The sequence below is a fragment of a genome, unplaced genomic scaffold (assembly GCF_019419815.1).
Source record: "Pyrus x bretschneideri cultivar Hongxiangsu unplaced genomic scaffold, Pyrus_bretschneideri_v1 Contig10, whole genome shotgun sequence".
Taxonomy (NCBI): domain Eukaryota; kingdom Viridiplantae; phylum Streptophyta; class Magnoliopsida; order Rosales; family Rosaceae; genus Pyrus; species Pyrus x bretschneideri.
In genome coordinates, this window is record NW_025999391.1 from 145,327 (window position 1) to 159,460 (window position 14,134).

Genomic DNA, 14,134 nt, shown 5'->3' on the forward strand with positions numbered 1-14,134 from the left:
GCGGTGAATGGGAAAATTAGATGTTATGTATGGTATTATGGAGCATTTACAGTAGCGGTGAATATGGAGATTTATTTGCATGGCCAACAAAGTTGGACGTTCACACATGACTCCTTGACTTTCTTTGTAACTGTTGTTTTTTTTTTTTTTTTGTACAAACGATATTTTCTACACTAAGGGGAATCAGGTGGACTTAGTCTCATAATGGGCTAGCAGTAATGTGGCTGTAATTCACCCACAAGAATCGAACCTATGACTTCTCACTTACAAGTGAAGAGAAATATCACTAAACCGTAGTACTAAGATGACTTTCTTTGTAATTGTTAGTTATGAAAATTCCCTATTACCCAAAAAAAACAAAAAAAAAAAGAAAAGAAAAAAACCTTTCGCCGAACTGATAAAACGAAACCCTACTTTTAGAGTTCTTTACAAACAACGGCTTAATTTACATGATTACATGTCAATTCAGTGATATATATATATGGCGAATTTAGAATTCGAATTTTGTGGTCACAAAATTAAAGGTTCAAGTTTTTTTAAATAAAAACAAAGTGAGAAGGGCAAAAAAATAAAATAAAATAAATAAATAAAATAAAAAATAAATTTAGTTTAATCACTTAATCATTTTGACGAACAATTGGTGAACTTTTTCTCATCAATTAAGCCATGTTGTGCACATGTCAACAGATCTTGACATATGCCCAAGCAATCTGATGAGTGATGTTGAGATAATTTGTCTAGTGTTGTCGACGCAACGTGTCGAGATATGCCTAACAAACTTACATCAAACACTTAGTAGGCACAAAAAGGACCCGTACCAAACATTATGAGGATCCTCAAAAGACCTTCACATGATTATTTCCCTGACTCTGCATTGGTCCTACGACCACCTTGGTCCCAAAGTATATCTAGCCCTCTATGAGAGGATTAACTTTTTTTAGTACAAAATACTAATCTACACTAAGCGAGAGAGTGAAAGTCTGAACCTGGGACACAATGAGTTAAAGAAAAGTCTCTAACTACTAGGACAATCCACCACATGCATAAAAAATAAAAAAAAATTAACATTTACTTATAGTCGTGCACATCAAGAAGATTAGTAATTAAATTGTCACTATAATAAAAAGAGAAGCACTAAAGAGACTCTCTTAAAAGTGAGACTCTACGGACTCTCTACTAGCTACCACATGGTTTTGGTACAATGTTTGATTAATGTTGGCACATCAGTTGATGTTAAACTGTAAGTTGACAGAGAATTCATGGGGAGCCTCGCTTTTTAGAGAATCTCCTTAATATTTCTCTAATAAAATTGAGCAACCCCAATGTCACAAACTATATGTTAATACAATTAATTATAATCATACTACACATGTAAAAACATTCAATTAGATAAACCGATAAGCATCAAATACATATACCAATAAACAAAGCAGTAAATAGAAAAAGAGTAAGGAATAATCTGGCTTGCGATATCAAGCGAAGCATGTTGTCACTATGACAACTCCCTATGTGCAGGTTATAAAGATTATATACATTAAAATACAACCCTTGAATCTCACAAAGTGTTTGATCCATATGAACTATTACGGTAGACAGGATGCCACATAGTAATCAATTAATTGCCCATTGATGTTGAAGATAAGTAGATGGATATAGGGAATGTAGACGTCGGAGAGAAGGAAAGTAATGAACGCCTATTTTATGTTTGAGGAGTTCCGTAGGATAATAGGGAATATAGATTTAGGTGAGAAGGAAAGTAATGAACATCTATTTTATGTTTGAGGAATTCCTTATTTATAAAACTCTATACTCTCTTTTGTAAAAGTTGTGACTTATCCCAATAAACATGACTCTTCATATTTATTATTTTAGAAAATAGTAAATAAAGTTTTGAGTCTTAAGTAAAATAAATTAAATAACCAACAATTGTTCACAAGATTCAAAACTCTATAACAATTTAGAAGACGTAAACATATAGATATGAATGGAAGAAATTTGGACAAGTTGTATACCATGGAATGGGTGTAACTTTCTTCCGGACTCGAACCTAAATTTAGTGTTAACAACTTTCATCTAAAGGAATCACAATGAACTATGTCTTGGACTAGACCTCTTTTAACCAAAATACTAAATGTCACACACATGACACTGATAAAAAAAACTTGGCGCGGGATAGCGTTATTTGTCGTCTGCTCTTAATCTTGATTCTCATGAGAGTTCTTAGAGAACAACCCAATCCTCATAGTCACAGCCTCATGACTACTCTTACTTAATTGAGTTCTCCAATAGTACATGTGACTTGTACCTTGCGGAAGATTGCTAGCCTAGAAACTCATTCAGTGTTAATACCCTTCCTAACTCCACATAAAATAGCACTAAGGATGAGCAGAAGAAGATAATTCTTTATCTTTTGAGTTGCTTTGCATATCGGTCACTCAAGACCTTTGGTCTCAATATCTCATGGACATCTTCACTTTAATATGAATGCTATAATGAGTCATGTTCTATGGAATGTTTATACCACATTGAACTTCCTTCATGGTACCTCCAATTAAAGAAATTGAGTTTCTTTCCTAGGTGACTTCCTTATGGGCTTAACCACATCCTCCTCGACAATTGCATTTAACCTCTTTGCGAAGCATGCATATAAATGAATGACAAGTCATTTTATTATGTTTATCCTTGACACTAATAGAAAAACATTTTGCGCGACAAAACAAATTTCGTCGCGCAAAGTATGTTTGCGCAACGCAAAACACAAAATATTGCGCAAAGCTGTTTTGCTGAACGACACTTTGCTCGACGAAGGCTGGCATCGCGCAAAACAGCTTTGCACGACGTAGGTACACCTGCGTCGCGCAAAGCATCTTTGCGCAATGCTAGCCTTCGTCACACAAAGTGTCATCGCGTAAAGGCCATTTGCGTGATATTTTGTGCGTCTTGTTACCTGATATCTGAATGTTTGTTTTTTGACATTTTTGGCGTATGCGATCTCAAAACATATACAAACAAGTTTGACGGTTGGATCGTTGAAACTAGCTTCGTACAATGCGTTTCCCATCAAAACGATAGATTCACTAACACTTAAGAGTTTATTTATACTTTCATTAAGTATAACATAAGATTTTGTGGTATCCACTAGTGTAAATATTTTTAATTGACGATCCAGTTCATTCATTGTATTCATATAGGGTCAAGGAGTGTAGCTATAAAAAATCATCAAAATCGGAGTTAAAATAACCGTTAAATAATGATTTTTCGTTTATAACCGTTGAAATTTTTTGTCTCGTTACTTGATCTTTGAATGTTTTTTTTTTTTTTGCGATTTTTGGCGTATGCGATCTTGAAGCATATACAAAACAAATTTGACGGTCGAATCGTTGAAATTAGTTTCGTATAATGTGTATCCCATCAAAACAATAGATTCACTAACACTTAAGAGTTTATTTATACTTTCATTACGTATAACATAAGATTTTGTAGTATCTACTAATGTAAATATTTTAAATTGAAGATCGAATTCATTCATTGTATTCATATAGGATCAAGGAGTGTCGCTGTAAAAAATCATCAAAATCAGAGTTAAAACTACTGTTAAATTGTGAATTTTCATTTATAACTGCCAAGTTCAATAATATATATATTTATTAAGTAACTTTAAATTTATTTATTTTGTTATAACACTCAAGAAATTGAATGGGATATATATTTATTAAGTAGCTTTAAATTTATTATTATAGTTCAAGTCGGGTTTTTGTTAGCAAAATATGTTATTGTATTTTATGTAAAAAAAAAAATGAATTTGAAAGGAGTAAAGTCACATTTTCAATAAATTTTATAATACAATTTGATCATTGCGCAAACACATTTTATGTGACGCACCACTAATGCGTTACGCAAAAACTGTTTTCACGACACACCAACAATTTGCGCACGTCGTAATGAATACATACGTTGCACAATGTGTTAAAAATTTTGGCGGTAGTTTTGTGAAGCTTTTTTTTAATTTTCCCAAATTTGGAGAAAATGGGAGTGCAAGTCAAACTCTCCACCTTCCTCTACTGACTGCTCTTCCTCCCCGGTCTCTCTGTTATCATCTTCATCTGCATCATCATCCTCCCCTTGTTCATGCCCGTCAATCTCTCTTCCCTCTCTCTCACTCGGTCTCTCACCTTGTTCATGCCCATTCATCTGCATCATCATCCTCCCCTTGTTCCTCCCCGGTCTCACCGTTTCGAGTCTCGACAGCAAAGGTTAGTCTCACACTCTCACTTCTCTGTGTTTAATTTTCTGTTCAAATTGGTTCTGCTCTATTTACAGATTTTCCGTCCATTATTTTATACAGTTTTAGAGGTTTGGCTAGAATGTTTGCTCTCCGTGGCTATTTGGATCTTTGAGATAGATGTATGTGAGTGGATCTTTGAGATAGATACATGTATTTGAGTGGAAAACATTCAATGTGGAAAATTAAATTAGAAATTGGGGGTTTTAGTGTTAAATCAAATTTTAGGGTTTTAGTGTTAAATCGAATATTAAGATGTTGATGGTGTTGCCTTGAATCTTGATTTTGCTCAAGTTGTCGACTTTGTGAAGGAGCGCCTGGGCAAAGAGGTATTTGATCTTCACATTGTTTCGTCAATACATAAGTTCCTTATGTGTGTTTTGTATTTGATGATATTGATCTTCATAAGAATCAAGAATTTGGCTTACATGTTTCGCTCTTTGGCGTTACAGGTTGAGATGGCTGGCTGCAAAGGACCCATAACAACATTCATTGTTGAACCCTTCATTCCCCACAATGAAGAGTTTTACCTTAATATCGTCTCAGACCTACTTGGAAACAGCATAAGCTTCTCCGAGTGTGGAGGAATTGATATTGAGGAGAACTGGGTAAGGTATTTTTGGATGTCAATGTGTTACCAAATTCTTATTCAAACGCGATTCTTTGTTATTTTCAATAGAAAGATAAAAATTCCTAGAAGTGCATCTTCTATGAGCTCTATTCGTCTACCTTAACGCTCCATATTTATAAAAGAAATATACTTTATACAGGTTAAGACCATATTTGTCCCTACTGGAGTTGCTTTTACATCAGAAGTTTCTGCTCCACTTGTTGCAACCCTTCCCTTGGAGGTAAGTCTTTTATTGATATGGTATTTCGGTATCATTTCTGTATACCTTACTTCTGACCAGAAAAAAAGAAATAATGTACTCGATTTTGCTTACGTCAATCATATGCTATCTCTCTTGAGTTCATGTTCGTTTTAGTTTAAACTGGAAATCATTGACAAGTATTATTCTTGAATATAGATCAAAGCAGAACTTGAGGACTTTATCAAAGCCGTGTTTACTCTATTTCAAGGTGTGTTAAAAAGTTTGGACCATTCCATTTCGTACTAGATTGGTAAGAAGTGAGAACAATTTTGCCAATTATCATTCTATTCCAGATTTGGACTTCACTTTTCTGGAGATGAATCCTTCTGCATTGGTTGATGGAAAGCCATATCCTTTGGATATGAGAGGCGAGCTGGATGACACTGCTGCTTTCAAGAACTTCAAAAAGTAAATTTCATTCACTTCAGTTGGTTTTACCTTCTCTGTTTTGTTATGTATATGCCAAGCTATTTACTAGTGTTTTAGCATACTACTTTCAACACCACCTTACATTATTATTATTATGCTTTAGGTGGGGCAGTATTGAATTTCCAATGCCTTTTGGAAGAGTTATGTGTTTTGGAAGAGTTATGTGTAAAGGTACACACAGAAGCCTTCAACTTTTAAATGATAATGTATTTATACTTTCTGTTAATACTCAGTAAATACCCTGTGTCTAGACGTTCCAAACCCTTTGTTTTTGTCACTACCAAGAAGTCAGCTGATTCCTAGTTTGTCCAATTTACATTTTCACTATGTAGCCCGAAAGCTGGGATTCCTGCATGTCGCTAGGAGTGTATATTAGAGTTCAGAGCTTTCTGACCCTTGAGAAATAAAGGTCATCTTTTCCCAGTCAACTATGTACTTCATTCTTTAAATTGGAAACCTGGTCCTTAATGTCTGTCAATTGTAATTTCATATTAGAATAAAATCCAGACAATTAAATCCATGGACCGGAGAACGGGGCAATTAATTTTACTCTTCAACCATGCTCCTAATGCCATAGCTATGTTCTAAGAAATAAAATCTAAAAATCAAGCAGGAAGAAAAAGGTAGTGTTTTCTGAAATCAATGATGTTCTAGTAGTTGAAAAGAATAGGCCTTGGGGCAATCAGTTGCAGTAAAGGACTAGCCATGAACCCTAAACCCTCTTGTAGACACGTAAATTTTGAAATTTTGCGTTTACACCTCTATTGCGCATTCCAAATTCAAACCGTCTAATGTGTTCTGTATCTTCTAATCTCACACCAAAAATAACAAAATGAACATGTTTGCTAGAGGGCTCCTGAGTTCCATCACAACTACCTCTCCCTTATATTTATAATTATACAAATATAGAAAGAAGGGTATACATAACTTATTGGCGATTGGAGGTGACCATCTACAAGTTGCAAAAAACCTGGAAAGGGTCTCCAGTCTCTCTACCACCCTTTATTAGGCTAGGTCATATAGATATATATGATATGAGTAGGACCCGTCTTTGGGGTTTCAACATTGTGTCCACGATTTTTGTGAGTCTATTTTACACGAATTGTGATGTTATTCAAGTCAAGTCAAGTCACTGTCATGGTAAAGTGATCGATAAATTACATGTGATCAATTGTCATAAATCGTATGAATGCATCAGTTGCTTCTGTTACCTTCCTACTTGTTTACTAGTTAGTCTCTATGGTCATGTGTTTGGTTGAATGGCTTGTACAAAGTAAACTGTTTTTGTACGGTACTTTAATCATATCAATTAGTCTAATGAAGTTTTGGCACCATTGATTGATTACAATGTTTGCTTACTAGAGTGTTTACTAGGCATCCTAAAACATGTTTTAGTTGTTATAAATAGTGATTCAGATAATCTTAAAATTTATCACAGATTCCCAGTGTGGAGGAAGTGACAAAACTAAAAGGTCAGCTTGCGGCTCAGGGTGAGCAGATGAGCATGATTGTATGGGCCTTACAAATGTCCGGCCTCCAAATCCCGATGCCAGCACCTGATCTTGCTCTATCTTCGACCTCCCAACCACTTCGCCCAGCCGATACTCAGTAGCCTTATGTATCAAACCTAGAAGACTACTTGTAGTTTGTTCTTTTTTGTTCGAACATCTTGTATGTACATTTTCATATACTTTATAATTAAATACTTTTTCTTTGTTTATTAATTATTGTTTAGAATTTAATTACAATATTTATTAAAAATTAAACAAAAAACATTTTTACCAAAACCCCAAAAAAAAAAAAAAAAAAAAAAAAGAGGGGTTTGCGAGATGAAAAAGTGACCTACGTCGCGCAAAACCACTTTGTGCGACGTAAGTTATACATCGTGCAAAACCACTTTGTGCGACGTAGGTTATACGTCATGCAAAACCACTTTGCGCAACGTAGGTTACACGTCGTGCAAACTCTATTGTCATTGCCTTGGCGCGATGAAGGTTCATTGGGCAAATTTTTGTGCGATGTTTTTTTGACTTTGCGCAACGAAGGACCTGCGTCGCGCAAAGTGTTTTTTGTACTATTGTGACTATGTGTATATCATTTTTGTCCACATATTTACTCGTCATTGCTCTTAAACATACATGTTATAAGTAACTGCAAACTAAATAGCATATTAGCCATAATTCTTCATATAAGGGTGAACATCTTGGATTATATGATATCCACTCTTTGGAATATCATGTCGAAAGTAGAGGTGAATAATCATTCATAGCCTCATATTAGTATAATTCCTCATATAAGGTTGAACATCTTGGTTTATCTAATTAAATGATTTCACAGGTGTATTATAATTATAATTACCTATATTATCCTACAAATGTTTCAAATAAGGTCATTCAGATAAGATCTTCAAGATGCATTTGCTGGCATTTTTTTTTTCAGAAAATTTGCTGAGATATTGGCTCACCATGGTATGTGAAATACAATACCAAGCTAGAGAGTTAAGTTCCAGTCCGAACACAATTCCTCTGAAAATAAGTCATGTTGATACGTGTGAAGAAAATAAAAAACAAATTCAGTTGTCAATGACCTTTTTTTAAAAAAAGAAAATTTAAAAATTAGGAAAGAAAGTGTTTGGCCACAGCTCCAGTACGAGATTCGAAGAATTTTGAAGGAGAAGAAGAGTCTTTATATTAACAAATTATAAAATCCATTGCAATGGAATGTCGTAAAGTGAAGGCGTATTTGCACACACGATTACAATATACATGTACCTCACATTCCCTTTTATTTCTAATTTTTTATTTAAAAGAACAAAATACTAGATCCGAGACCAAAACATGGTCATGTCTAGTACATATGAGAAAAGCTTATTCGTAACGGGTGCTATATAATGCTCATGTCCTTAACGCATTCATTACATGATCTCTAACGAGTGAAACAAGTGCTAAAGGCACAAGATTACAATGTAAGTTTTATTTATTTAGTACGGGCGCTCCCCATCTGTTACAGAAGGATCATAATCGCAAATCACGAAGGTTTGTCCATTCGTGCACAATGACGTGGCACAACCAACATAGGTTGATTTGCTCCAAATCACAGCAAGGTAGTGACCACATTCGTCGTTAATACATTTGTTTTGGTTGTAGTCATAGAACTCCTTCTCGGTAACCCAATACTTGACAGCAGCTGCACCCGTCATGCCTTCGCCTGAGGCTATGTTCTCACCATAAGGCCCCATTGAGTGCTCCATTGCACAGTCCCAAGATCTTACATTGGCATAGTTTTGTGCATACCTTGCTATGGTCTCGTTCCATTTGATCGGACCAACACCGACCTCCGCCCGAGCTTTGTTGTGTTCATTGATGAAGCCTCTGATATCTCTTCTGGAAGTGGCTGAGGAGACACGAGCTAAGATTAATGCCATGGAGCAGATGCACAACACAAGCTTTATATTGTACCCCATTTTGTTTTCCATATTTATGAAATGTCTCAAATATTGCAGGTAGACTTGAGAAGGTTGATGGATTTTAATACAAATGGGACATGAGATTTGCCTTATTTATAGAAAGATAAAGGCATGCTACTGTTTTTTTCCCTAGCTACGAGCTGCCCTGAAAAGGGGAGGGATTTAATACGGTTGGAATTAATAAGATAAATATAGAGGACAAAAGAAAATGAATAACTAACCAAGTTCCGATTTGGTTAATGTGTTGTTATAGAAAAATGTTAGACAGATTAAATTTTAGACCGCTACGGGTTTGGTGTTCCGAATTAAGTGTCTCCTCTGTGTCTCTTTTTTAGTTTTGTGACACGTGTCATCCACTTAACTTTAAAACTTAACACCGTTACTTTGCATAAAATTTAATTAAAAATTAAAAACTCAAAAAAAAAAAAAAAAAAAAAAAAAACCCGAAACTCATCATCCCCAATCTCCCTGCAATCCTTCCCCCAGTCTCCTGCAATACTTCAAAAGAAGCCCTTAAACCCCGTGGAAACTCAACATCCTTATCGTCCTAATCAACCCCGGAAACCAAACACTTCCAACCAATACTGAAACAAAATGAATGAAATTTCACCACGCCCGCCGTCGCCGCCACTCGCCATGGCTTCTTCCATGCAGCCCATTTCTCTTCTCCTTCTTGTACTCCTAGCCCTTCTTCTAAAACCCACAAATGCCAACCCCAATGACGAATTGTTACCCCGAATTGAATCCCAGTTCTACACCAGAGCCAAGGTCCCCGACTTTCCTGACTCCCCCACGCGCAACACAAACGGGTCTCCCATACTCGCGACGGCGACGGCGACGCTCCCGAATTTACAGTACCCAATGGCGAGGAAAAGCAAAGTCGTAATCTTTGGGAACGCGACGCTCTCGAGCCCCAACCGGACCTTTGCGCTCGGCTTCTTCTCCACCAACGACGAAAGTCCCAACTGGTACTTGGGCATTTGGTATCCTCTGATTCCGGTCCCGACTTACGTCTGGGTCGCGAACCGGGATCGACCCGTCAAGAATCTCACCTCCTCGAGCTTGGAAATCACCGGGTCGGCGACGGCCGTGGTGAAATTTCATTCATTTTGTTTCAGTATTGGAAGTGTTTGGTTTCCGGGGTTGATTAGGACGATAAGGATGATGAGTTTCCACGTGGTGTAAGGGCTTCTTTTGAAGGATTGCAGCAGACTGGGGGAAGGATTGCAGGGAGATTGGGGATGATGAGTTTCAACAGTGGATTTTTTTTTTTTTTTTAGTTTTTTAATTTTTAGTTAAATTTTATGCAAAGTAACGGTGTTAAGTTTTACAGTTAAGTGGGGGACACATGTCACAAAATTAAAAAAAAAAAAGACACAGAGGAGACACATAATTCGAGACACCAAACCGGTGGCCATTTTAGACCATCCCTTTGTAGATTGCTTTTTTTATAAAAAAAACTAATGAAAAGGGATAGAAAACTTTGAGTTTTAATGATAAAAACAAAATAAAAGGTAAAAAAATAGTATTAGGATTGACTTTTTAGTGTAAAAATATGATTTTTTTTTTTAAAGTAAACAGTACCGTTGACTTTTCGTTAAAACTCTCTAATTATTTAAAGAATGAGTCCAATCATTACTCGCTACGTTATATGCCGTTTACATTTGATCTCTCTAGCATGACGTGTTGTTACATGAAATTTGTAAGTATTTGCTATTTCATTTTTCTTAAATGATACCTACGGCAAATTGAAATTTTCCTTCGACATGATATTTTTCATCCCTACCTTTCTTACATGTTGAAAATGATTGATAGTGTAAACTCACCTTAAACTAATAGATAATATTTTTACTCTCAATTCTTATTATAATTATTATGTGAATTCAGGTCAGAATCTTACTTGATTAGCATGACATTACACAAGAATTCGAAGTGATCCCCGGCCACGCTTATAACAGTAAGGTGATCTCGTGAATTCATGTCACTATCTCGTGAATTCATATCACTATCTATCATACTAAAGGCCAAAAGTCAATAATCACTTGAGCAATATCTTTTAAGCGATCACTTTTGGCATTACATTTCCCAGATCCAGCTGCAACAGTGCTTTATTTGTATATTTGTTTTAGCTTTTGTTTTCCTTTTCTTCTTAAGAGCAAATCCACTCCTAAAAAATACGCTGGTACTCAGCCCAGTTAATCCAATCGGTGAACAGTGATAGACTTCATGAACAGTAAATTGGTCAAATGCTTCTCCACTCCTAAAAAATGTGTTGGCACAAAAGATATTCACCTCTACAAAATGCACTGGCACCTAGCCTATTTAAACTATTATTAATTTTTTTTATAAAATAATAAATTTTAAATTTAGTTTTAATTTCAGATAGGATTTTAATCAATCTTATCATGCTGCGTGTCATTATCTAAAAGTACTATAGAAAAAATAGTTTTAAGGTGGAAGATGATGGTTAGGTATTTATAGAAAAAAAATAATATATTTTTTTATTTTTTTCATTATTTTTTAACAATTTTTAATAATTTTTAAATTTTTTATTAATTTTAATTTAGTTAATTAATGTGCCCAATGGTCATAATTCTAACCGTTGTGCATTATTTTTAAATTTTTGGGGCGAAAAACGTGGACCATTGATCTCTGCATCCAACGGCCCATAACGAGCCACGTGGCCTCCCATCATAACCGGTGGTGTGCCTGCGCATGCGGGCCTCGCCCCTTGTTTCTTGTCAAGGATGCATGCCCACTTGTGTGTGTTTCCCACGCGCTTGGTGCAAAAAAATTTAAAACAACTTGTGACATCACACTGGCGTCAACATGACGTCACATAGGCTTGGCCTTGGCTCAGCACATTCTAGGCCGGCCTATAAGACAGCTTGAGATGGGTACCAGCCTATTAGGCTAGGCTGGAGCACTTTTTGTGGGTGCCGGGCCATTTTGTGGGCTGTGAGCCGGCCTAGCCCTTTGGGGTGGACTTGCTCTAACCGACTTTTTCTTATTTTTCCCTAATTAACACAAATTAAGAGCTTCATATATTTGATATCTCTTATAATATTAGGAATTCAAAACTATACATCTCCTCTGTAAATGTTGACTAATTAAGTTAGTTTGCTAAATTAATGTAGCCATCTCTGTAAGCCTCCAATTTCATATCTCATGTTTCATAAAAAGAAAACTTAACATCCATTTTATACCACATTTGTTTTCTATTACCATTTCAAGTAAAAAGATAGGATATGGAAAGGAAGCAATGAGAGAGAATGATGCAAAAAAAAAAAAAAAGAATGTTGGATTCCTTTGCACGGGACCTTCCCCCAACTAGTCAATTCACTATTCAATATGCTATGAATCTCCAGATTGATTATAAACCACAACATATAGATCAATATTTGTCAAAATTTTGGAACTCAAGTTGACAGCTAAAGTCAAAATGTTTGCTTTCTTTTGTGGATTGGAAGAGGAAACATTGATATCCCTTCTCTAGATTCAGACGTGATTTCTTGGTTACAACATAAATGGCATAATGCCCAACCCTTATTGCTCGAAAAGATATTTCCTACACATGTTGAAAAATATGAAACCAAAGAAACAACGCTCTTTTTGAACAAAAAGACACGTAATGCAATGGAAACATTTATACCCATTGGGAATTATTTAGTCAAAATTCAGGAGAAGCTGAAAATGCCTCTGTGAGTCTTCTCAGCTCCCGGAATTGATGGATAATCGTGGCTTGCCACTAATTATCCCCCTTTTAAAGAAAAAAAAAACCATAGCCTTATGACTCGCGAGCGGTTCCTTTAGGATATTCTTCAGCTTTGCAAGGTTGGGTCTCGATGGTGTTCAAGTGGAATGAGATTCATAGGTTCTCATTAATATAATTAACGGCAAAGTGCAACTTCGTTGGAGAATTAGGCATTGGTTTTTAAAACTATCGTTCACACATATACTACGAAAGGCGAATATCATAGTGGATTCAATGGCACCAATAAAAGAACATTATTATCATAATTGAGTTCAAACCATAGTATCATATAGATGAACAGATAAACAAACTATCAAACTACAAATATTATTTAATTAACAGAAAAACAAATAAAGAAAATTGTCGAGGCAGCTAGAAACTGAGAATTGCATTTTGACTCACTTGTAAAATAACAAATACAATGAACATGATATAGAGAAAACCAAAGCAAACCCTAATTTTGAGGGCAAGAAATCCTAATCCTGGGCCCACAACAAACCCATAAAAAATGAACTACATAACTAATATTTTCCAAGACAAGACGGGTTCTATTAAATAGACACGACAAGACAAACTTTGTTTGGTGGACGTGACAAAACAAGTGAGGTATTAAAGTGAGAAAACAAGCAAACAAGCAATCTAAGCGAGCAAACAAGTGACCAGACGAGCAATCAAGCAATTCCAACGACCAAAAATCAAACAACAAATTCTGACAATACTGAAACTACGGTTTATGGAAAGAAAATATGAATGCTCCCATTCACTAAATGGACGAAATTTTGATATCCCAATGGCAGCAATAAACGAACAAACAGTCCACTTCATCATATACACACCGTCATCTGAGTTGTGACCAGTCCAAATACTCGGGCAATCGTTGTGGCCCGCAATAACAGAAGACAACAATCATTCTGCAAACCAATCAATATGGGCCCAACAAGAAGCCCAACATCTTACCGTTGTTCTTTTTTCTACTTTTTTTTTTTATTTCAATGAACAACAATATTCGCAGCACGCGGAATGAGTTTTGCGGCAGCAACTCGATGCGAGTTTGAGGACAATCAGCAAGACCATGAACTGCGGCAACAACAGATCGTTTTTGGCGGGTCGGGATCTAGATTTCATTTCAGGCAGCAACAGTGATGGAATCCGGCAACAAGAATCATGATTTCTAGTATTTCTAGATCTGGGAAACGACAGGTTGCGCGAGTACGATCTCCATGACGATTTTGGTCGGTGAGAGGTTGATGGATCAGATTCAATGTGGTTTGGTGGTTCAAGAACAGACAGTTGCGCAGTGCACAAATACAAGGCAGCAGGCGTGCGAGACA

General features: G+C 36.0%; 3 protein-coding genes across 3 annotated transcripts in view; 2 read left to right on the forward strand and 1 right to left on the reverse strand.

Moving 5' to 3' along the window:
* LOC103934343 (putative branched-chain-amino-acid aminotransferase 7) overlaps positions 1-14,134 on the forward strand; it is an 80,719-nt gene that overhangs the window by 7,868 nt on the left and 58,717 nt on the right. The window lies entirely within an intron of this gene.
* On the forward strand, positions 4,494-7,303 carry LOC103967067 (ATP-citrate synthase alpha chain protein 2-like). The gene is made up of 7 exons (XM_048564136.1): positions 4,494-4,611; positions 4,735-4,890; positions 5,053-5,133; positions 5,311-5,362; positions 5,448-5,562; positions 5,687-5,754; positions 7,022-7,303. Exons 2-7 carry the CDS (start codon positions 4,741-4,743, stop codon positions 7,075-7,077), a joined length of 522 nt encoding a protein of 173 aa, XP_048420093.1. The 5' UTR covers positions 4,494-4,611; positions 4,735-4,740; the 3' UTR covers positions 7,078-7,303.
* LOC103934346 (basic form of pathogenesis-related protein 1-like) lies at positions 8,529-9,483 on the reverse strand. The gene has a single exon (XM_048564147.1). It carries the CDS (start codon positions 9,056-9,058, stop codon positions 8,564-8,566), a length of 495 nt encoding a protein of 164 aa, XP_048420104.1. The 5' UTR covers positions 9,059-9,483; the 3' UTR covers positions 8,529-8,563.

Excerpts from the sequence above, each read along its gene's own strand:
- LOC103967067 (XM_048564136.1), top strand. The coding sequence starts at position 4,741 with ATGGCTGGCTGCAAAGGACCCATAACAACATTCATTGTTGAACCCTTC. Across the intron at positions 5,134-5,310 it reads TTGCAACCCTTCCCTTGGAG|ATCAAAGCAGAACTTGAGGA; the intron begins GTAAGTCTTTTA and ends TCTTGAATATAG. Across the intron at positions 5,755-7,021 it reads TGGAAGAGTTATGTGTAAAG|ATTCCCAGTGTGGAGGAAGT; the intron begins GTACACACAGAA and ends AATTTATCACAG.
- LOC103934346 (XM_048564147.1), bottom strand. The coding sequence starts at position 9,058 with ATGGAAAACAAAATGGGGTACAATATAAAGCTTGTGTTGTGCATCTGC.